We start from the raw sequence: 25,697 nt of genomic DNA, 5'->3' as shown, positions 1-25,697 counted from the left end.
ACTAGCTGGGCAAGATTAGGTATCTGTATTTATTTATATTGCTCATCTCAGAACAGGCGGTATCCCCGATTTCTTGGCATCACCAGTATGTGTGAGGCCCATTCCTACATGCATTGACATCTATGGCTGCTATCGTTGTATGACTTACCTCTGGGTAATGCCAACTGAATGAAAATTATGTTTATGCATAAGAACTGCCTTATTTTTCAGGCATCCAGCTTTAGTGCAGGCAGCTCAAAAATGCTTTCCCTTCTTTTCCCCTTAATACCTTGTCAGAATTTGATTAGTGCATTATCCCTTCTATTCTTCCAGGACCAGCCTTTAAGTAACAGAATTCATTCTTCTTTTCCATCCTATTGTTACGACATTTCCTCTTAGGCAAATCCTGCCCGCTCCATGATCACAGAGGACTCAAAAAATAATCTTATCTGCAAGGACTGACTGCCAAGTGGGTATAGAATGTAATGAGTCCACACACAGCAGCCACATCTTTTGCAAAGACTAATTCTTTGATTGTTGACTGTTACATACCTAGAAAGTGTAATGGAGTGCAAGGTGCATGTTTGGGATAAATAAAAATCTGCTGCCATCGCTCTGTATCACCCTCCAGGAGCATCATAGCAATATCAGAGCCATTAAAAGCTGGCACTGTGCCCGTTGGCCGGAGTGAGACAGCTTTGAGCCACTGCTGAATGCCTCAACTAAGCTAGAGGAGACAGTATTTATCCTTCCGCTTCAGTTTTAGGTAGACCAGTCAATTTGTCCGGCTTGGTCCCTCTACTGCTCCAGCAATGCTCATCCAACATACAGCATTCTTTTGACCATTGTAAGACCAGAATACTCCACAGCTGACTGCTCCAACAGCATAGTTTAAGTTCCACTTAATCGAAAAGCAAAGTACTGTTCTTCTGCTACAAAAAGACCTCAATTTCCACCCCACTGCTTCAGTCACTTGGGAACAAGTCCTGCACCTTTAAATGCCATTCAGAGATCACAGAGATGCATTACCATATCCATGACTATTTACCATTTGTTCCATTGCCCCTTTGTCAATCAAAACAATCAAAGGAAAAGGCCTGCTGTAAGTTCAATGCACAGCAGTATCCATCACGGTAGCGAAAGATGTGCTCACTCTCCCATTGCTAGTTTCAGCTTTGGGAGGTCTACAAGCCAGCTACTTTTAATTACAATTAGGCTCCAGATCTTCACCTACCAAAGTAAGATAAATCTGCAAGGTGTTTGTATGTTTGTGCCTTATTTAAAGGAGACACACTGAGAAAAACTAAGTGCAGAATCACTGACTAAGCAACAGTCAAAATCTGCACATTTTTACACTGGCTTAGTCTGTAACATTACTTAAAACATTCCCTACTCTTGAGACTAATCTGACTTTTAACATACTTATTCTTGCACTGCTCCAAATCCCAGTACAACAGCTACCTCCCAGAGAATGTGGATTTAAAAAAAAAAAAAACCAAACCAACCACAAAACCAGATCCAACAGGAGCTTCATTCTAGAATTGAACATTTCCCTCTTTCTTCTACACAAATACTGTTAATCTATGCTTTATAAAAGTAGCTGTTGGGCAGTTGCCTAAAAATAGAAAGCTTTAAATTTTTTACCTTTAAAAAGACAAACAGAGAAATTATTCTCTGAATACTCTCTATCTGATGCTGGAGGGTTGTTTTAAACATAAGTTATTTATCAAAAAAGGTAATTTCTTTTAACACCAAAGGCTTTTTTCATACCTGAGGGTTCCCTGGTACACAGTTGGTAGAAAGTCACATGTTAGGTTTCCAGGGTGAAAGACGCTTAAAGAACAAAATCATTACCATAAGCATTTACTTTTATGATAACTGTTGAGCCTGTAATGACTAATCTATCTGATTACCAGTAAAAAAGCAAAGACCTTCCCTTCCCTTCAAAAGGCAGCACCTTGCCCCATCTTCTGGACAAAAAGTGGCTGAACAGGATGGGGAGTGCAGCCCGGCCACTCCAAGCCATCACGCGCTGAAGTACCAGCAATGAGGAGCTGGGCATACTGGGTGAGCAACAAGATGTTCACAGAGTTCAGCTCTAACCTGGCTCTAACCCGGGCTCCGATACGGATTTGCCGAGTACACGATTGTGCTGTAATGCCACACAATAACTGCTTTCGCCACAGCCTTGACCACAGTTCCTCTCTGGTCACCACTGACAAGGGTCACGTTGGTGCACGGAAGTTAGTGAAGATGGAGGGTTAATGCAGCCCAGTGCCAGCATGTCACTTCTGAGCTTCAGTAAGCCAGGGATCTTGTGTCTGCACTGAAGAATGACTCATTTTAAAAGAACGTAGGTATCAAAATGCAGGCAGTTCTCCAACTACATACAAGTTAGACTATCTGTTTCTTGCTGATACAAATTTTCACACACTAGGGGGGAAAAGTGCTGGTTTCATGCATCACTTTGCACTGGATTGTGTCCAGTGCTTTACTTGTCATTATGCAACTTAGTCCAGGGCAATTCAACACCCAAAGACAAAATTAGAAATACATAAATATATTTGTACTGTTTCTTTGCTCTCCATGACAATATTTGTTTCACTCCCCAACCCAAGATGAACTGTACAGCACAAAATGAAGAACAGAAAAAAACACCAATAATTTTATTTTTCTGAATTGAGTATCTTACTATTTGTTATTGTCTTGCATATCAGATCAGATGGGACTATTTCAGTTTAAAATAAAACAGCTATCATCTTGATAAATGGGAAAATTCATACATGGACAAAATCCATCATAAATCAGCCGTAATTCAGGCAAAAGTTCAACTGACTTCTGGTAGAAGCTTTGCCAATACAGGGATAAGCAAGGACTCAGGACTAACGTAAGCCAAATTCTGTTTCTACCAGAATGAAGAACTTACTGAAAAACAGAAATAAAAGGATCAGCCTGTACTTAAGTACAATTTTTCATCTCTAGAATTAATTAATAGTAACTAGCAAGTTCATACAACACCTTTTTAGGTCATTAAAGATTAGTCATATTTACTTGTAGGGAAGCAGAATCTTAAATCACATACAGGGACAACTTTGTCATACAGTAGGATTTGATTCCTAGACTCACCTATCTTGTAATGAAGAAGTTTGTAGCACAAGCGTCTATTTATCATACACTGAGGCAGTATCACAATTTGCCCTTTTGGCTTTGACCTCTTTCTTTGACCCTGTTTCAGAGACAAAGCCTATCCCTCAAATGCATGTGTGATAGACTGCACAGGGAGGTACTGACACAAGGCACACGATAAATAATAACTGTATAGGGGCACAGGGAGGCTCAACGTCAACATCAGAACTGGAATTCAGACATCTCATCCTCGGTTTGGCATATGCCTCTCTGATAATCATAAATGATTTAAGTATAAAGACAGAAGTTTCCTGGTGGCAGAACTACAGAATGTACAGTAGTGGAGTCCGGTCCTGTACTTGTTGTTGATCCCCAACAGAGCAAATCCTTACTCCTAAATTCAGCTCATGTGAACTATTCAGCCAAATACCAACTTGCTGCCATTCCTGGGGATCCTGCAACCATTGCCGTCTCAAGAGTGTCTGTTTCCCTCCTTACACTCAAAATTACCATCTTTCTTTGACCCTATGTTGAAATGTTCCCCTTTTGACTGGAAAGTAAATTTAAGAATACAGCTGATATTCTGAAGAATATGGCTGATAACAACTACATCGCCTTAACCGAAACTTCCATTTCTTTTGACAAAGACAGAGTCCACAAAGTAGGTTTCACTACTAATACTACTACGATGGCTTTAACTACAATGAGGTACAGGATAAAAAATTTATAGAGCTTGGTAAAAACAAGGACACTATTTAATTTTACATTAAAGTAGTAGAGAAACAAAGAAAGATCCAGTTCATACTAATGATCCACAGCTTCTGTGGCTATCAGATCCACCTCATTAAGCAGCTTCCCAATGCTAATTATATCATAATTTTAATGGAAAACGTTTGTCTTATTGCAGTCCAGATTCTGTTGCACTGAAGTCAACGGGAATTTTGCCATTGACTTAAATGGAAACAGGAAGTCTCTGTATAGTAGGCATTTATAATATCATATGTTTGTCCCTGTAATTTATAAATGATTGCTCTGCTTGGAAGACTGAATCTTACTCCAGTCCCTGCAAAAAGCCATGGAATTTCCTTGTCTTGGACCCGGGAACATTGTAGGCTGTGTCTTGTATTTATTCCTGTAAGCGAAAGTTAAGTTCATTCTGCAATCTCATCTGTTCTCTAAGCCAACGCAGAAATGACAGCAGCAGCCTCTGAAAGAGCTACGTCCAGCTCTCACCAGCCCAAGTGACTGTCACTGTGCTACATGAACCAGCAAACTTTGCAAAGAGGCAGGACACAAGGATATTGCTGATCTCAGACTACCGGGATATCCAAGGAGAGACGCACTGAGATTTTAGCAAGATTCATTTGCCCAGAAAAACTCTTTCTAGTCAGAGGGATTCCTTCATGCAGGATAAAAACTCCTGATTCCTACCAGTTGCTATGAAGTGCAACTCTCTGCGCATCCTCTTCTTATAAAGCTGTAAATACAAAAAGTCATAGAGAAAGTTCTGACATAGCCACCACACACCTAGAGATCCTGTCTTTCCATGCATGGAGGAAAATCCTTGCCAAGCACTACTGACTTCAAAAGATTATTTCTTTGTAAATTGTTCAGCTAGGAGGATTTAATACAATACTAAGGTAAGGGGCCACAATCCGAACACTGAGAAACTCAAAAGTTTTGTAAGACTGAAAAGCAAAGAAAAATAATAGAAGCACATAATAAATTTTAGTGTTGTCATACTTACTAATGCAATACAAAAAAAAAAAAAACATTATACATGCACTTTACCCTAATCGAAACAAATTGACTGATTCAAGAATCTGTATTCATTAAAGTCCCACTCACTCCTTACCAGAGCTCTGTTTAGAAATTTGCCAAGACTCCTGTTCCCTATAACTTCACAGCTGTAGAATTTACAATCCAATTCACCACTGAGCAAACGTTGCCCGCAGAAATGTCAGATGATGCAAACTATCTCGGAAAGATCTGGAAAGTGCTCAGCGTTCCTCAGAACAGAAATAGCCGTTACCACCAGGGAAAGAGTCTTGTCACATTTGATTCAAAGAAATGGACTTTAAAACATGAATTACATACATTTAAAAGTCGATACAGTACAGACAGTGCATTGCATTCGTTTGGGGAGTGGGCCTAATTTTCAATGTTCAGCCCATTGAGTCACTTTGCCCAGGTTTTCCACTGTACCAGCAGCTTCCACTATGACATTTACAGACAGATTTTTAAAACTCAGCATTCAGTATGCAGCTCCTTCGAAAACCTACATCTAGTAGTCTATAATGTTATCAACTATGAGATCAAGGCAAAAATAGGTGTTTTGTACACATCATGCAGGAGACATACTTTTAGCTCTGTTGCAAAGATGTGCTCTAGACACCATGAGAAAATCTGTCCCCTCTCCCTAGCTCGTCAAGGTTGCACTTTTTCACCTGCATGAAAAGAAAGGAAATATGATGCTGCATTTTTACCATAACTATGCAGAAAAGAGACTTGCGGATTAAAAAATGGATGCGTTTACAGAAAATATCTTCCATGTGTTTACCTCAAAAATATACCCCTTTCCCCAAACAAGTACAATCTGATTAAATTTGAAATCAGTATATGTCACGTAACCAACAGGAGAAGCTGAAGTGAATTTGGATTCAGTGGCTCTTTTGGGTACGGAGGCAGAGTGTATTACCCAAACACAGAACTCAGTGTTTTTGTTAAATATAGCTCCAAACTCTCGCTATGCTTCAAAGTATGTGTCAGCTTTATCTGCATTGACCAGCCTGTAATTTTACACCCTGCGAAGGATCCGTAAAAACAGTCTTAACATGAACTAGGTCTGTTTAGCTCGCTGAGAGCCTGTCCTTTAGAAAACCCTGGAGCTGAAGTAATATTCATGATCTTTTTCTATTTTGTAGTGTTGCCTTTGCACCAAGACCATACCATTAGTGTTGTAAGCAGCAGCACAAACTAGATAGTTCTCACTACAGTATTAGCCAGCTTTGGTCAGTATAAGCACAGTGGGAGTACAGTATGTGATCCTTAGAGACCAGAGTTTTGAAAAAAACACTTAAGGGTCCTAGAAAGATTTCTACTCTTCACTTACAATTTTGGTGGAATATATCAAAAGCAAGAGGGATCCATTAAGCTTCTTTTATTTTCTACTTAATTCATTGTTATTAATGAATTGCACTAAGTAGCAGCAAAAAATAAGAACATTCAAGACACCATCCTTTAATTCTGAGGTTCCTAATATTGATGACATTATTGTTAAAATTAAATCCTCTGCCATGATCAGGTAAACAAGTCTGTTAGTCACTAAGTCTGCATGGTTCTCTTAAGAATGGTGTTAAGCCATCATGGGGATTTTGGGTCAGCTGAGACACAGGATATCTGATCCAGCAGATCCTAACTGGAATTTCCTTAGTAGCTGAAACAGTAGAGGACAAGCTGAATTATCAAATTCATCGGACAACTTAAAATGGTCCTAAACTAAATGGTGGAGTCACACATACTGATTTGCTTTTGCTAGGCTGGAGTGCAGGAAAACAAAGATCATTTTGAAAAGCATTGTTTGAGTCAAATTAATTTGATTCTAAATGGAGTTAACAATAATTTTTGTATGTTAAGCCTTTTTTCACCCTAACACTGTGCAAAATAATCAGAGAGAGACATACATAGAAATCTCATGTTGTTACTTTCTCATCTATAATTCTATGCTTTTTTAATCCCTTCCATCTGCTCCGCATGTGTTCAGCATTCCCTGGACACAGACAGACAATTTAGTAACTATATTAGCACAGTTCTGAATTTCTCGTATCAAGCCCATGTCATTACAAGCAAGTTAAGATATTTAGTCTCACTCCTACTGGTTGTAGTAGGGCTGTAAAATTGTTTTAGCAACTAGCCTGCAGTCCACTGCTTGCACTTTCAAGTACGCACCGTAAGATCACTCTGAGAAAACAAATTGCTGCTCTATTTCAACAGGGCTTACCCAGATTATTTTACCTAAACGACAAAAAACCTCAAACTCTCTTCAGTTATATGTAAAGAGACAGTATCTCAGAACAGATTTTGGTTTTTGAGAAAGCTGAATTTCAGGCTATTTTTCTTCCTAGAGGCCCAGTGCACAGCTGAGTTAGGCTGTGTAATGATGGCTCCTGCGCTGTGCAGACCTAGCTGCAATCTCCACAAGCTGCCATGGGCTCTAACCAGGTTTACTGGAGAAGCTGAGATAACATGGGCCAAAGTGCCATGGCCTCATCCAGCGTCAGCACTCTCAAATTCCACCTCCCAGGCAATATCTCTACACAAAGGATACTCCAGAGGGCAGTCTCCAGGAGGTTTATGATGTTTCTCTCAATAGAATAGCATAAAAGCAATTGTGGAAAGGGAGTTGCAGCATTTTAACTCTGAAGATTGCACTTTCCATTTTACTGATGGGTTTTGTTTTTCTAACAACTGTCTTGCTATTTTTGCCATTGTCGTTGTTTACACAGTTTTCCTTGGAAAACTCTAGAGGGTTGCTGAAGAACTGGCAGAATCAGGACACCATGATACAGTGAAAGTGATGCCTGATTATCAGATTGTGTTTTTCATACTTCTAGTTTTAAAACTGGGTGAAATCCAATTCCACTCACCAAAAGGAAATCCTCCTTTTGGCAGGCGATCTGCTGGCCATATCAGCAGAAGATGGGTTCCCAAGTTTTTCTTTGTTTTGTTAATAACACTGAGCTAAATGCTGTCCATATACCCAGGGTCTAAGTAGAAGTGTATGTATTCTGCAAATGAAGGTGATTATAGAAGATGTTCAGGCAAATGCCCCAAACCAGCAGGTCACCCCTTTGCAGGAAGTCACTCTCCCTCAGATCCATCAGAGTCACTGCTCATCAGAAAGCTCCCTAGACTAGCTCTGTCAAAATGGAACAGATTGACAAAGATCAAGCTGATCATTCAGCTGCCTGCATCCACAAAGGCACTGACATAACTGCTTACAGATATTTCAAGAGTAGTGACCTTATATACCGACTTCAACAAGGCCTAGACAACTTGCAAGCGTTATTCGATGAATGCTTCTTTATCTGTTTTGTAATACCTACATATTAATAGAAAAAGATGCTGTTACCCAAATATTCATGGATGTTAAACCATATCTAACTTTGTACTTTTCTCTCCAAAGCATGACTTGAATTCTTCGACTAGTTCTATTAATGCATACTTTAATTCCTATGCCAAAAAATTCCATCATTCATAACCAGAAGCATTCATAATTTAAATGACTGTCTCTGCTGTTGATGACACCATCAATTATAAGGTCATGTGATGGGGAAGATCTTCTGCACTGATTAGGATGCATTTTTCAACATTGCTGTTAAGTAAAGTTTTATATAGCTGTAACTTTCAGGAAACAGCTGGGATTTGGTATTCTGAAATTACCTTACCACGGTATTCTGAGATAACAGCTTTGGAGCACTGCTTAGTAAAGGCTTCACATTTCATATGATAATCAAATTTCAGTAACATCACATTGTGCACAGAATAACATTCCAGCAAAAACTGTGAGTTCCAAATTTTGCCCAGAACTATACCTCGTCAGCCCAGCTCAGCATTGTGTAGGACATACAATATATTTGCAAATGGTCTTACTTCTTGAATTCAGCAAAGCACTTAAGCATATACCTCTGCTTAACACCTGCTTCCATCCACCTCTACTCAGAAAAGGACAAGCCAATACGGAGAATTCAGGAATCAGCAAGATACCTTCTGCTGTCACCTTCGGGATTTTCAAATCTGGAGGTTGCTATACAGTATACACAAATGCAAAGTTAAAAAGTAATGAGTCAAATCCTTCAAAAATTGTAAGATTGATCCAAGAACCTCAAGAGTTTTTTTCACCACTTGTTGTCTATGTATTATAATGCTACTCTGCAAGTTGTCTCAGAGAATAACAGATGCAGTCAAGCATCTCCCCATTTACCACTGGCAGGCCTCATCTTGTGCGAGCAAGAGCTGATGGTTGATTTCTGAACAGTTCAAGGACACTTTCTGCTTTAACAGCTAACCAGTCACAACCAGACTTGAATTTCTGTTAAAAAGGAGACAGGCGCCCTCCTCTAGAGATTCACCTAGCCTTTTCCTCCTTAAGTTTCCAGTTCAGTAAAATTCCTTTAGTAAAAGGAATCCTTTTAGTAAATTGTAATCAGTGCTATAATTCAGCTCAGATGGAGGCCATTACAATTCAAGGAAAGACTGTTACCGTGAATTTATCACTAGAACACATAAATTTATTTTTTCATTCAGAGCAACAGAATTGAAGTGATTTACCTTACATGGGTCTGCAGCAATTTGCTAATAGGATCCAGAGTTAATATAATGTGGTTTGTCCATAAATGAATAATAAGAACTCACATTTTATGTCTATACAGTTAAAGCTTGAAATCACTGGACTATCTGGACACTGGTATTACTCAGGAGCTACAGCACAAATGCAGCACTGTATAGGAAGAACAATGCCTGCTTCTGTCTTTTCATCCCACTGATCCTTTAAATATTTGAGCAGTGGAATCACTTTATTGATGCACCATTTGATTAACCAGGCTTAGCTCTCAAATGCTCAATGAATTCTTGTTTGTAAAGACTAATGCTTTCATATCCGATGCCATTATGTCTCTAGTACCAATTTCCATATTAATTCAGCTTATTTTTCTATAGTCCTCATTCTAATTATTGTCAGTGCTTTGCTGTTTGTTGGCAACGTCTACGAAGGAATGCTTCTGAGTTCCTGAGTGCGGGTGTGTGCCCCAGAGACATGAACACCACATTTGACAATACCAAACACACCATCAGCCCCTTATCACGCTCTAGTTTTCACAGCAAAGCAGCCCAAGCACACAGACTGGACTGGAACTGTGAAAAGTTTGATTAGATCCTGATCTTGGCAAATGGAGGAGCAGAGAGTTAAGTCACACCCTCACCAGGCACCTGTAAATCACACTGGGTACGGGCTTTGTGCACACAAAAAACATCTCTAAGAGTCAATTTTATGTCAGTTAGCATTTGGGTTTTTTGAAACCCCTATATCTTTGAAATATATATATCCCTGACAAGCAACTCTGCCAGAAAAAATCAAAGGCACTGCTTTATTCAGCAATATCACTACTAGATTAGTATACGCATGAGTAACGACCCAATTCTTGTTTCATGTTCCTGCAATTACATAACTACAAGGAGTTGTTTCTGTTTATAGGGAGACACACTGTTTACACAGTGTGATAAGAACTCCACAAGAATATACAGACAGGCTCAAAAACATCTGAGTTAATTTCAAACATATCTATATTTGAAAGCCTGCCGCAAACTGATGGTTATTTATAGTGCTTATAAACCACAGTCGTGGAGCAGGCCTGCACTGAGCTACGCAGTGTAAACACGAGACTATTGTTACAATTCCTGTAAAAAAGCACCCTCTTTAGGGATGTTATCAGTCGGGAGTTGAAGAACGTAGCTCAAGAACAGAATATAGTAGATCAAATATTGTACAGAACTTCTGTTTTCAGCATATATCTTCGTTTCCAACTTAGCCCTTGACAGAACTGATTTATTTTCTACTCAAAAAACATGATATCCAACACATACCTTTCTATTGGCAATTTTATTAGGATACTTCCAAAAATAGTAAGCTTTTTGCTTCAGAATTAAGCAGGAAAAATATTTATTCTATAGGCTTGCTGACACTTGCTGCATGTAATTTTTAAACTATGGATAGAGTCATCTGGAGGTTCAAGTATTTTGTCCACTGGGAATCTATCATTTAGGAATCATTCTATGTGAATTTCTTTCTTAAAAAAAAGCCTTTTTCTTTCTGCATCAATGTATGAACATTTTCAGAAGAAACAGAAATGGAAGGGAACTGGAAAGTTTGAATTCAGGAACAAAAATCTCAAAAACCGCAGCTTGAGAATTGCATAGATTTTACATCTGGACCACATTCTTTTCAAATTTTGGAATCAGAACTGAAACTTTCTTCTTGCAAATTTCAGATATGGAGAATCAGAAATTCTCTTATTTATGCAAACAATCCAATTGGCTTAAAAATTATTCTTAAAAATATTTCTTACATAAAAATGTAAGAAAAATACGACTAAATGAATTTTTGTAAATTAGCACTTCAAAGAGCACTTGAAGTTGAAAAGTTACATAGTAAATTCTCAGAATTTCTGAAAATCTACTTCAGAGGTTGAGCCACTTGACACTAGAATGACAGCTGGTGAAAAATATGACTTACTTTTGTGAATCATTCAAGTTTGCAAAAATAAAACGATGTTATTTGGGGTATTTCCCATGTACAGCTTCCTCACCTAATAGCAATTGTTTGAGTGTTTTTCAGCATTTTACTGGGGGTAGTTACAAGTTGTCTACAGATTTTAAATTAATTAATATAAACCTAAAACCACTCACAAAATATTTCAAGATCACTCCAAGAGTTACGTTCCTTGAATGACAGGAGCATGATCATTAATACAATTACACTAAATGACATTCATACAATTTCTTTCACCTCAGTCTTCCCAAAGCAAATTACAAGCTGAACTACTATTCCACTTTCACTAGTCACATGTCCTTATCAATAGGTTAAACACATATATATGGTGATTTCTATTCCTTGACTGGTGACCATGGATATTTCCATCATAAGCATTCAGGGAAAACGATCTCAGGCGTATACAAGAGCAGCAAACCACACTTACTCGAAGTAGGCATTCACACTGTTCGGTGTATTTCTGTTATTCTGTTGCACATACAGTTCACGTCAGTACTCAAGAAGAATGACAAGGATATATGATAGAACTATCACAGAACTTATGATGACCTAAAATATGCTTTTCAACCTGGGGAGGTAACTTCAGCTGTTAGAAGAGTTAAGATAGAAAATGGGAAGAATAAAACAAGAGACAAGCTTTCCATTACAGAGTTCTCTAGAAGGCAATGAGACTGGAGCAAAGCTCTTACTGGTAACTTGACAATCTGAAAGGGCTATCTTCTCTTTACTTTTTAATACTTCCCCAGTTCCCCTCCCTGCCAAGTTGGATGGCGGCTGGAAAGTTACTAACAGTACTTGACTTAAGAAAGTAAAAATGACTAGGACAGATGTTTTTGCAATCTCTAATGTAGGGCTTGAAAATAAAATGGTTGTAAATAGAGTTACATGATCCTTGTGCATTTCATCCTGCCAGCCAGTGCACGTGTTCTGGATGCTTTAGTGCCTCCAATCTCACTGCAAAAGCAACTCCAAAGTTTGCTGGAGTCTGAATGCACCTCAACAGACTAGAGCCATAATCATTTGAATGTTCATGCTTTATCCTTAAAATTTCAGAGAACAAAAGGAATCATCTCTCTGAAGCCTCTTAGAAAACAAAGCACACTTTTACAGACTGCAGCCTTATGTGATTCACATACAAAAGTTCAAACTAATGGCAACAGTCCACAGGCACTAAGGGAAATAACAGCAATCAATGCTATTTTAAAGGCAAGAGTGGGGGCGAGGGGTTAACATATGTGGAATTAGCTCTGGGCAAAATGAGAAGCCATTGCATCTAAAATCAAATGCATTCTCTGAAATAGACACCAGAGCCCAGATTCCCGTGTAGACTCCTGCAGTCCAAGAGTTTCAGCAGAATTTGGCCTTCCTCTTAACTTAGCTTCATTAGGTCATATCATGCCATCAGTTTTTATGTTGGACACCCTACTTACTTCACATCAGTTGTTGGCACTGTGTAGGCAATTTTCTGAATTGGACAGGGGAAAAAAGTGGTGTGTGCACAAGGGAGAGGAAATGTTTTCCCATGTGCATAGAAGTCATTTCTTAGAAGAGTTTGAGGGGGGAAAGTGATATTTGTATCCCCTCTACCAGATGTCACCAGTGGCAACAAGAGACAGTATTAAATATCTATCCATCAAATTCTTCTTGAAATTTTTCAGCGTCAGCTGGTCAACAACCCATTCAGAAAACTGGGAACGTTAAAATCTTCCACAACTGGTCTTAAACCAACCGTTCTTCTCCTCACAAGAATTATCTGTGTCTGAAACTTTTTCATGGACAGATATGCAGAATTTGTAAAAAGAAAAAAACTTGTAGCAATAATTTTTCTTGTGTTATATGCAGTAAGTAAAATAACACCCCCTCCACACAGTAACTTTTGCAATAGTCTTTGTGGCTTTTTCATCAACTGCTGTCAATGTTGGATGCACTAAGGTCTTGTAGGTACCTCATTTGCTGCTTTTTCTGCCTCACACTAGGATTTACTAGTCATTGGCTTCAGTGCTTGGTTAGGTTTGCCTTCCATCTTAGAGAGAATGCTTCTGAAAAAAGATGCCTTGCTGCTCTTTCTGACATTTCTGACTCTGCATAGTCACTTCTTACTGTGCCACCACCTCAAGCAGTGATGCCAGTTGCACTGTCATCCCTTGCCATTCCTTACCCGTGGCCATAATGCCATCTTGTGCTGTCATCCATATGACTTGTCTTTCACTGTTCTCCTGCCTCAAGCCACAAGTGAGATCCAAGCTGACAGGTTCCTCACCCAGTTAGGCTACAACGTTCATGAAAGAAAATTGAGATGATCAAATAGTTTCTACGCTATTTAAAAAAAAAAAAAAAAAAAAAGCATAACTAGTACAAAAGAACACTTGGAAACAGCACTGGCCAAAACCAAAACCAAAACCACTTATCTAAAAGAGATCGTAAGGTAGGCTACAAAATTGCAAAGACACTCCTCATATATTGTTCCCTGAAGTGATGCTGCTATTGAAATCTTTCTTTCTATTCTGAAAGCAAAGACCTTTCACGTAGGGCTCAGGGGCTTTTGTCTCAGAGACAGCTGGGTAGATCACAACCCCTTTGCTTCATACATACGCTACTAAACAGGTTGTCAGAACCTTGCAGTATTCTAAGATTTTCTCTGGAAACATACCAGACAAAATACCCTCCCTCAACCAACTGTTCCAATGGATTGACATATTATTTTACCTCCAGTAGCAACAAATTCACTGTGTGGTGTTTCTTTTTAAACAACAACAGACCAGACATTATGGGAGACAACTTTGCTACGCAAACAATATTTGAACAGGATATTTTTAATTTTTTTTGTTTAACGCTCTAATGAGGAAACTCTATCACATGTAGTGTCTACAGATAAGATATCAAGTTATCACATCTAAACATTCATTAAAGGCATCTCTTCAGAAGTCAGTAGTGCTTCATTTCATCTGACTCTTTGGATCAAGCGTATCAGATAGTGGGGCTTTTTTCCTGCCCTACATCATATGGAGAAGTTGGTATTTTCTGCTTAAATCAGAAGAAATTTAATAGACTCTGTCCTTTTCGCCTATCTGGCCACTTATCTTGTTTCGTTTGCAAATATCATATGTATTCTCTTGAGATAAAAATAGTGCAAGATGATTAGTTAGGCAAGTTCATTTGACACCATTCCCCCTTCGTGACGCTGAAATCTAAAATCTGTATATGGTATACAACTTAAAGTATATATATGCAAGCTCAGCTCTGCTGGAGACACACAGCAAGTACGTTCCTCCCAACCAGATTGCTTCCTTATCCAGTCAAGAAGACCACAAAGGTAAGCTGATTAGATCCTCTGCTTTAGAAAAAGAAACACAAAAGCAAAACGCTCCCTAAATGGAAAGCGCCTATGCAATTAAAATATCTATTCTTGTACCAGCTTCCAGTATATCGTATCTTTACAAGCTAATGTAGAATAGAATCAGCATTCAGACCACAGGAGGGAAAAGACTGGAATGATGCCCCTTGTAAAAAATGCTGCAATTTTTAGGTTTTCCTTCAACTATTCCCCATTTTTAATCCCGTTAGCAGTGAGAATTAGATGAATGGCAGAGCTCCAAATTATCTCGCCTAGTGCTGAGAGGGGGAAGTACTTTGCACAAGAAGCTACTGGGACAAAATAATTGCTAGCAAAACAAAAGTAACTCATCTGCCTTAGCTGGAAAAGTACCCATTGCCATCAGCGTGAAATTGTCCCACTGTCTCCTTACACCTTCTGAGATATTCAGACAGGGACTGAAATGATTGACAATTTCCTCTGCTGCAAACCATCAGGTAAGGAGGCAGCCATTTCATGGTTTAGGCAAAGTTTACACCTGTGTGTAGATCTCAAACAGCACACAGGTTAAGTTACCAGCATTTGCTTCCTTCTCGTGAATCCTGCTTTGAATGCTTAGACAGGAAGGACGATGTTGCTGAAGATCACTTAGGGATTCATGAAAAGCTGTTTCTGTTCTCTCGCGTCTTTCAAGAGTAACTTTTCTATGCCTCAGTTCCCCTTCTTTCATTAACATGAAGCTACTTTACAGTATTGTTGCAAGTTTTAAAATGTAACCAGTTTGCACTGGTGTGTGCAGTTTACCAAACTGTAAATGCATCAATGCTCTGTTCACACTAAAAAATTGACTAGAAATTCAGGCCTTGAATTTCCTTACGTGATACATATTACGTTGGCAAACTATTGCAGATGCTTGTAGCTGAATCGGACAGAGTATCTCTCGTCGAATGCTGCTGTATCAGAAGAAAACACCTCCTCCACTCTACTAGGAATGAATATTGTTTCGATAGCTCTGTTCTAAGCATATCAGTATACTGAAATGCCAAAATCTGCATAAAAATCTGGCTTATTATCACCTACATGGAATTAACAAACAAACAACAAAATACTTAAGAAAACTTTTTTATAAAGCTATCATGAAATGTAGTCTTTTAATGATGCAGCAACCCAGCCAAATTTATAGTGTAGTTACATTTATTGCTGCAACTACACAGAGGATGAACTTACTCTCCAAATTTAGAGTTCCTTGAAAGGACTAAAATTATTATCACTTATTCTACACCATTATTTTCATTCTTTTAAAAGATCACTCCATTTATTCGTAACAATAACAGATCTTTTTAAATTCAATTACATTTATTCCAGATACAGTTCTAGAGGACACGCTGAGCCTTATCTTTTATGTATGCTGTAAATATATGCCGATTTTAATTGAGTAATAATCCACCTCCAGGAAAACCCACAGAAGTCGTGAAGTTTTGTGGTGCTAGACACCTTTGATTCACTCTCCCAGTGCAGTATCGGCATCAGATCTTCCTGAAGCCCCGCACTCCCGCATGCAGAATTCCTCCCTCATTACCCAGCTTTAAGTGGAAGCACCTGCTGCAGACATCTGTTACAGTACGCTCCACTTACAACTAGATGAATAATGTCTCCCCTATCATGTACTGTCACAGCAGCAACTTCGAATAGAGCCATGAAAGAGGTAGAGAAGTAATTTTAATGACTAAGTAGCTCACATTTAATTTATTTTACAGTTCAACAATGGCCATCACTGACATCCTTTCTGCTAAAGATATTGAATCTGCTCTCTCCAGCTGCCAGGGTAAGGAATGGTCTCTCTGCAGCCAGAAGATGCATATCATTTTTATGTCTTAAGATGACATGCCTATCATTTTCCCCTGAGATTCCTTCCCCGTGAGATCTCTTTCTAGCTACATTACAGTATAGTCCCTTGAATTCACCAAGTCTCACAAGTGGTTATTTGGTGGGTAACATTCCCCAAAACACAGAGCAGCAACTAAAGGGCCACAGGTTTAGTCAGGGCTGGCATAACTCTAAACTCTTGTCAATTTTTAAACCTGTTAGAGACTTATGTTTAAATAGTTAGCGTTTTCCTTCAAAATGTCAAAAAAAGCCTGAGCTTGCAGAATCTCATTTGTGAATCAATGACCAGTCTCAGATCTCTTAAGAGTTCTTCAGCAAGAACAAGCCAATTTTCCAAATGCTCAAAGAGCTAGTTTGACTGTGAATTAATTACTTTTCTATCAAATTCTTCACCAAAGTAAGGACTAAGTGAACATGAAGAATGAATTATAGGAGACGGTCTCTAATCCACAGTAGCGCCCTCTAAATATTTATAATTAACTGCATGTGACACATTGCATAAATCCTGATTTAGCAGAATGTCCATTGTAGCAGAAATCTTCAAACTGGCTGAAAGCATATATGACCACAGGCACAGAGTGATTAAAAAGGGAAAATATCCACTGGGGAACAAGAGAAAGAGAAGCAGGCTGATGCTTAAGAAAAGACATACATATTCCAAGGAAAACCTACAGTAGTAGCAACTTCGAGGGAAAAGATTTAAATAACTTCTGTTTTTTCCAGCTGATGATTCTTTCAACTACAAGTCTTTCTTCTCCACGGTTGGTTTATCCAGCAAGACTCCTGATCAGATAAAGAAAGTTTTTGGAATCCTTGATCAGGACAAGAGTGGTTTCATCGAAGAAGAGGAGCTTCAGTAAGTACTGTTCAGCTGCTGTATTTCTTTAAACACTGTAAACCTTTGAACTTGCTCAGTGTCCTAGAAGAAATCTGCTGTTATTTTAAAAATAAAACACAATTCCTTGTCTTTCATTGAATCTGTGCGGATTTCCTCAGATAATAAAAACAGGCATTACCTTATAGGCTTTTTGGCAATGGTTTTTAAGAAAACCAGAGATACCAATATACTAAGGACATTTCAGAGGATAAAACTCAAGCACAGAACTTTAGCCTGTTCTATTTCAGGCTGTTTCTGAAGAATTTTTCTTCGAGTGCCAGAGTCCTCACCTCCGCGGAGACTAAGGCTTTTCTGGCTGCAGGTGATGCTGATGGTGACGGCAAAATCGGAGTGGAAGGTAAGACTTTTGGAAACTTCGTAAAATTTGTGGTTTAAAGTGTGCATTTAGAGCTGCATTTAAACCGTGGCACAAAGAATATAGCCGAGTACTTTGGCCTGGTACTTTCTGTCACAATTTTTATACTAGCGAATACTCCTTTATTTTCACAGCTTTATTCCCATTTGGTCTCTGTTGCAGCAACAGCATATTTAGGCCCAATGTAGAGCCTGTTCTTCCAATCAATAATAACAACTTTGGCTTAATTCCGCTGTGTGTCTGATCCATAGGCTCAATGTGCCAGATTTTTAAAACATCCTGAATACCGATTCAATTTCCATTTCGCCAGCGGATGCTCTGCACTTCTGGCCGTATGACACTTCCATTTTTAAACATGCTTCCACCTACATAAACTTGTTTCTTCATCTACCACTATCAAACATTTGCCAATATCACCAAATGGTTAATTTAGTAATGTAAAATAACTGGTATTGTTTTTTGAGGCTAGAACTTCTGCAATGCAGCACAGAATTTTGTGCTGGAGAATCATCTGTTAAGTGCAGATTTCACTGGACAGTCCTACGAGAAACTAAATCAAATTCCTAAAGAAAACCTCACAGGGATGATGTGAACTGGCCAGCATATTTCTTTTAGAAATTGCAGCAAAGGAAAATAGGACATTATGCATCATATATTAGAGATGAAGTCACTGAAAACAGGGCTGTCTCAGCTGAACTAGGACAGGTGGCAATAACTCTAACAGACACACGTGCTAATCTTAGCCAGAGTTTGGGAGGAGAGAGAGAGATACACTGTCGGAGGAATTTGCTTTAGCAGCAGCTTTTGCAGCTTCTGTTTATGAGTCCCATATAGCATTATATTATGCAGATCTTAGCCCTTAACCATTGAATCTCTCATTCTGAAATTACATCACTACTGATATTTTTTCTTTGGAATAACAAAACCAAAAAATCCCTCATATTGAAACCTACAATCTCGACCTAATTCACTCTCTCCTTCCTTGGCTATTATCAGAGTTTGTAATGGGTTAAAGATAGTTTACCTTTAACTCAGAACTTCCCACAAATATGAATTAACAGACGCATTCCTCCTCTCTGCACTTACTCTTTTTAAGCAGTGAAAAATCTGTTACGCCCCCAGAATCTCAGTTTAGCAGTAACTTGTGCAGTGTTATAATAACTTTGGGAGCCCTCCATGGCTAGGAGTTTAAGTCATTTTTATCTATCTTTTCTAAAGATGTTAAAACCCACTTTCATCTAGTTTAATTCTCTGCCTTTCTCATTTTCTTCCTTGACAGAATTCCAGTCTCTGGTGAAGGCATAAACAGCATTAGACCAAAGGCAACCTTGGACTGACTCTTCCAATTACCTCGTCCAACAAGCACTTCGCACTCAGCATGTGTTTGTGCATTTTTACATTGTTTCAGGTGTTAACAATTCCCCATACATCAAGTTCACACACCAGATGGCTGAGAAATCTTGCAATGTACAGATGTTTTGGTCACGTGGTATTGTTACGTTTCCATTGTGAAGAAGGCACTTTGTGATTTTCAACCACTCATAATGTTGAAATTGTGGCTGGAAGAGGGGAGGAAAAAAATGAAAAAAAAGAAAAAACGACAATCAACTTTGGGGAAAAAAACCTGCTTTTAAAATTTTGATTAGGTTTTCCATCCTCACACTTGACCATGCTGACTTGCCAGACGGTTTTGATGATCTTAAACAATATGACAACTTTTAAGGCTTCATTGTACTGATTTCATTGAGTTTTATTTCTGCTTAATTCTCTGATCTTTGAGAAATAGCAATGCTAACAAGATAGCTAAAAATAATTCATATTAAGTCCCAACCCTGAGAATATAAGAAAAAAATTTAAGAGGAGTTGACACATAGCTCAAAGCATGGAATAAGTTTGGGTAATTTTACAAAATGAAGTACTAGGCTACAGCATGTATCATCAGAAAGTGTTTATGGCCTAAAATGTAACTCTCCCTTATGAAGATTTATCTTTCATGAAATCTAAGGCATGTGAGATAGAGGAGAAGGGTCTAATCCAACTCTGACACGGTCACAAGTCACAGTCCCCTGACAACATGGGCCACAGGCCTGGAGGTTTTGCTGTGAATCATCAATGTGTTGCTTATCATCTCTTAATATATACAAAACAGTAATACTTCACCACATTTGTGAATTTCTCTGTTTCCCACAGATGAAATAACAGCCAGTGTTGCTGTTTGATTACCTTAAAGGTCTGTTACATTGCTAAATAACGGCCATTACTCAATTCTTTCATTTATTATAATCAATAATCATCTATATAATCCATAATATTAGCAATTTTCTTAAGTCTGAAAATCACTAAGAACTAGTCTCTCCTTTGATAAGCGTCTTACAGGATTTAGAGCTACTTACAGCATTGTCTTCATTAATGGACAAAGTAAATAATGTTCATGGTTAAGTGCAGGGCTCAATAGACTGAGTAGATGTTGTGCATTTCTGGCTGAGTGGGTTGGAAATTTCCCCACCAACATTTAGTTGTCTCCTTTCCCATCTACCATGATGTGATTCCAGCTCACAAGTAGACTGTCATTTTAATACTCCCTGCTGAAACTGGATGATAATTATAACATAATTTGGCAGCTGTTTCGAAGAAGAGCAGAAACAAAGCCTTCTGGAACTTTTATGTAACATTCAATGCTGGCATTTCCATGAATTGCAAGATGATTATGTGAGGCAAGTACAGCTCACTCATACCCAGGCGTGTAAGAGAGCTGTTCGGCAGATTTAAGACAGCTAATGCAAAAGAGGAATTCTAGCAATCAGACTCACTGAAGCCTTGGCAGAATTAATATGAATATAAATCCTAATTCTATCCCCACAGCCTTTGATGTTAAATCTGGGCTTAAATTATAGCTGCTGTTAATTGCAGCACTGAAATATTTTGCATAATTATAAGACTCTGTTGGTTCCTCACTCATTTTCCTATCTGCTGAAGAAAAAAATCCAGAGCAATCCAGATGTGCAGCAATATACGGATGTAATGTATAGATTAACTCTTCACACTGCCAATGATTAAAACATCACGCCACTAGTTCACAAGCAGGTGGCACACACAATACCATAAGTGACAGACCTGATACAGCATTCCTTGCACATCTGAAAGTCTCATGTGGGTTGCAAGAAATGCAAGACCACATAGTAACCTATTCTGTATGTCAGAGACGTTAAACAACTGCACATCGCTGCCTTCTGTGGCCACAAGGGGGAATTAAGTACTGAGAATCAGGCATTATGTATGTTGCAACTTCATGTAAAACTTAGAGAATGTTGTTTAAGAAAATCTGTTCTTCTTAAACAGTAACTCATGGCAAGAAGATGAGTTTTAAATCTTATTAAAACCATCCAGCCATTGCATTAGAAAGAATTACAATAAAATTCCAAAAAGTCCCCCATTTCAAAAAAGCCAGTAGACTGTTCGTCACAAATAATGCCTAGTCCCTATTAAGTCTCCTGTTTGCACTAGAATCCACATTTCTAGAGCTAATTACACTAGAAGAGAATACTTTCCACCTAAAGGAAACAAATTCAAAAAACGTAAAGTTTTCTTGGAAGGTTCATTTAATGAATTTAAGTACAGCCTGTGGCAGCCTTCGGTTTTCTTAGGGAATAGCACAGTGTTCTCTGAACTTGACAATGTCACTGTGCTTTGCAGGGTGTCTATGTGGATGCCATTTGAAGTAGTAAGGAGACAAATGATTGTATCACAATGTCATCACAGTTAACGTATAAAATCACAGAGTAATTCACACTGGAAAGGATCTCCGGAGGTCTCTGGTCCAATTGCTTCCTCAGAAGGCCAACTTATGGAACATTGCTCTAAACTGAGTTTGACCATCTTCAAGGATGGAGGTTCTATAACCTCTCTGGGCAATCTAATAAGTAACGATTAAAACCTCTGCATCAAGCTTTTTTGAATGAAGTACAGAAATAAAACACTGCTGAGTACAGAGCTAAAAACCAAAATTCTGTTAGAAATTGTTTATGCTACATCAAATCAGAAAGGATCTACCAACACCTGTACTATTACACTGATAACCTGTCCTCAGGTTTAGAGTAAGACCGTCCTACTCAGTATAATACTCAGTATAATACTACTTCATAATTCCCAGGATAAAGGACATGTTGTTTATGTTTTACCTTTACTTAAGACAATGAAAGAGCAACCCAAAATGTGAATGGCAGACCTGAGTTCTACGGAGCCCAAAGGCTGTGCATTCTCAGACACACCTGTATGAGCAGTTTAATCTCTAATCCTCCCAATACTTCTCGTGAAATAAAGACGTACTATGATCTCTCTGAGTGGGAACTAAACACAAAGAAATTGCTTGTCCTACACAAGCTCTTAGAAAAAGGATATAGAGGGCCAGAGTGTTGAACCCAATGTCCCAAACCCACCCTAATGCTCTAGCCACTGAATCCATCATTCCTCTCAAACTGAAATTTTGGGTTGTCCGGATAAAGGAGCAGAATCATGCATACGATAAAATCTCCTGGTATTTAGTGGAAGCTGGCTGCCTCCTAACTTCATGTTCCTTTGGAAATCCCAACCTAGAGCCATCTGTAAACTTCAGATTCAATTTCAGCTCTCCAACTGTTCAAAACCTCACAGTCACCTTCTAACAAGTAAGAGAGCACAGAAAGGGCAAGGGGATGTCAGAACATTCATTGCACACATAGACTGGTAAAGTTTCTTCTTTGAGTTAGCAGCCAGCCCATGTGGAAAATCTTTGATGCAGCATCATCAGAGGCGCCTGGAGCTCTTCACACAAACAGTGTGGGCAGAGGGGGCCAAGGCTGGATTCATTTCCTGGAATGGGTTACTGAAATAGATACATCTTGATTAAATCCCTCAACAGACACGTACCTAACATTTTCATGCTTAATTATTCATGTATTTTAAAACATTTTAATAAGTGGATGCTGTGGAATACGAACTAATTTAAAGTGTTCACGTTTTATGAAAATTTCTGTATTCCTTTTGCTTGCAAGCACAGAAAGATACCATTACATTGGTATGGTCTTTCTGGTACATTTTCTGTACCAGAGGCCTACAGAGCAAACTACCTAGCAGTTGGGATATGGCTGCTCCGTAACTTTTGATTTGCTTATCAGCATGGCCTACACTCACAAAAACAAGAAAACCACAGTTTTTGTATATCAAGCTCCAGAAGAGAAAATCAGATCACCCCATCAGTACAACATGAAAAGAAGGCACCCCTAGACAATGCTTTCCACACAGTCACAAAGATATAATTGACCCTAAGTTCAAAGGGGAACTTATGTCAAAGTAGAATACATAAAGCAAACACTTGATTCAAAAGGAATCACATCAGTTTCATCACAACTAGGTATTAACCAGCTGGTATTTCCTAGATACTAACTTTCTGCTCTAACTCCCAGGCTTCCAAAACAAAGTGATCTCATATTTGCAATGATCTCCCTAACACACTGTAATACTTTGCCAGCATAAAAATAAACACAGTAAAAGCTGGTTTTGCTAGACACACAAACAACCTATTCTTCCTAATTATGATTAAAGGAAAGTCCTCTGGAATGATTTCTGAGTTTTCAATTTAGTCTATTTATATTTCAGCCTTTCGAGTGATTTGGTAAACTAGACTTTTCTTCTTTTAAGTATCTATTCCTTCCTCTTCTCTCCCTTGCTCATGAACACCCACCTGTTAACCTGTTCTCATTCTCAGTTCCTTGGTTTTCTCTCACCGAAGTGATCCGGAAGAGATTTCACGGCTGGACCTGACTGTCTTTGGTGCCACCTACGGGTCAACTCTGCTTCGACACAGAAATACTCGAACGCTTTTATGGGTATCATCTGCTTTCTAATCTCAATGTGGTCTTCTCACAAGCATTACTTCTTGAACGTTCAGTAACTCCAATGCATTTATCAGATCCTCTCAGATCCCAGGCCATACTCTCATTTCCTAGGAATCTGAAACAAAGGCCAAGCTAGATTCCCAAATGGAACGACTGGATCAATTAGTTTATCTTTAAAAGTAACTTGCTCAGTTGATTTTACATAGTCCAGAAAACTTTGCTTTCACAATGTTCAATTTACCAACAGCATGGGTTTAGAACAATACAGTTACCACTTCTCCTAAGCATCCTTTTCTCAGAGAAATGATCAAGGGCAAGTAACATGCAAGATGAAGTTTAGTCTGTATTGTCATGTATACAATTTTTGAAAGAAAAGACAGCAGCTTTATGTTAAATTGCCCAAACGTTAGGCTTTATTTTAAATGTAATTACCTTACTCAAATACTATTTAAATCTACAATGATACTCCATGCATGCACATTTACGCATGTGTGGGTATAAAGTGTTCTCCCAATGGCTTTTTACCCCATTGGCCAATTCCAGCCATTTTTGAGGCCATTAAGTGCCAAAAGATTTCATGAGATGGCCAAGCAGAGGATCCTATTAATACCCAGTTAGAGAAAAGCTGCAGCTTGAGCTTACCTACTTTTGAATCTTTAAAGTTTATTTTTTCAGAACAGAAAGAAAGAATTAAATATTACAGATTTCCCTGCTCAGTTTCACTCCTTGCCATTAACTCATGCATACTCCTATGAGCTGCTGAACAACTGACAACCTTCATCCTATAAATGGACAAATTTATTGTGATGATATAAAACATGCACCACGCAATGAATGAATACTGAGCAAATGTCTTCGGTATTAGGCTTTTATAGCCTGAAGTACATATTTCAGTAATGGGGTAACCAAAGCCTATGTATCAGCTTATTAAAAATACTTTGGGCTGCTTTAAAATTAAAAGCTTTATCTGTGAGAGTCTACTTGTACGTCAGATATATCTATTACCAATGTATCAGTATTAGCATTATTTGAAGACTAATAGGGCAATTGCAGGAGTAATGTTCCATGGGTAATTCCTATCAGGATCAGGCCCTTAAAAATCAGTCTACCATGAAGATGTCCATTTGTTGCTATCATTAAGCAATAAAAAAAAAAAAATTTTCATTTACAGATCAAAAATCATTCGCTAGATTAAAAATAGGTGCAAGCTCAGAGGATCTACTTTGTATTGCACTGAACGTTATATATTGTCTCAAACACCATGTACATTCCTTTGGGATATAAATACCAATCTGATTAGCTAGCAGGTCTTGTCAGCCACAGTAACTTATCTCCTGGGGTATCTGAGCCGTTCCATGGCTCTAGGACTTCAGCAGAAGGTCAAGAGGATTTAACTCAGGTCTATACAAGTCATTATCTCTGTCGTCTGAAAAAGAATTAAGTCAAGAGGGCTCTGCAGATCTTTTACCTTACAGATTTTTCTGTTCTTGGCTTGGGGAAAACTAAGTGGCACGGTGAGTTCAATCTTTCTTCTGGAGCTTTTGAAGACATCGCAACAATCCACACAAAAAATGCATGTAAATAACCAAAGATCCCCAAATGCCATGCAGTTCTATAAATACATTTGGGTTTGCCCTCAGCTTGTGCACCTGAAGATTTAACTAGAGATAACAGTGAGGCAGATACACTACACGTATCTGAACTAAAGGAGGGAACAGACAGCTCCTGCAGGGCAGTTCCCCTGGTGGGCCCTGGGACCCAGGCTCCAACTGCCTCACTAATCAAACCTGGTTGTCCTCATGAGGCAGCATCAAAGGCTGACAGAATAAGTTCAATATGAACTCGACCCAGTATTATTTTTCATTTTACGGTAGCTTTGACATGGCTCTTACCGGTATCGTGATAGAAGCTGAAATTGCTGCTGGCCTACAGAGCTGACA

At 38.6% G+C, this 25,697-nt stretch overlaps 1 protein-coding gene across 1 annotated transcript; it reads left to right on the top strand.

The window, feature by feature from the left end:
* Positions 1–16,508: 16,508 nt before the first annotated feature.
* Positions 16,509–19,189, top strand: LOC104376087 (parvalbumin, thymic). Its single transcript, XM_009982584.2, has 4 exons — positions 16,509–16,569; positions 17,355–17,487; positions 17,757–17,866; positions 19,164–19,189. Exons 1-4 carry the CDS (start codon positions 16,509–16,511, stop codon positions 19,187–19,189), a joined length of 330 nt encoding a protein of 109 aa, XP_009980886.1.
* Positions 19,190–25,697: the final 6,508 nt, after the last annotated feature.

The sequence above is a fragment of the Tauraco erythrolophus genome, chromosome 17 (assembly GCF_009769465.1).
Source record: "Tauraco erythrolophus isolate bTauEry1 chromosome 17, bTauEry1.pri, whole genome shotgun sequence".
Taxonomy (NCBI): Eukaryota; Metazoa; Chordata; class Aves; order Musophagiformes; family Musophagidae; genus Tauraco; species Tauraco erythrolophus.
This window is presented reverse-complemented; position numbering and strand designations above follow the sequence as displayed.

Coding starts and splice junctions, on each gene's coding strand:
- LOC104376087 (XM_009982584.2), top strand. CDS start 16,509: ATGGCCATCACTGACATCCTTTCTGCTAAAGATATTGAATCTGCTCTC. Junction 16,570..17,354: donor TGCTCTCTCCAGCTGCCAGG/GTAAGGAATGGT, acceptor TGTTTTTTCCAG/CTGATGATTCTTTCAACTAC. Junction 17,488..17,756: donor ATCGAAGAAGAGGAGCTTCA/GTAAGTACTGTT, acceptor GTTCTATTTCAG/GCTGTTTCTGAAGAATTTTT.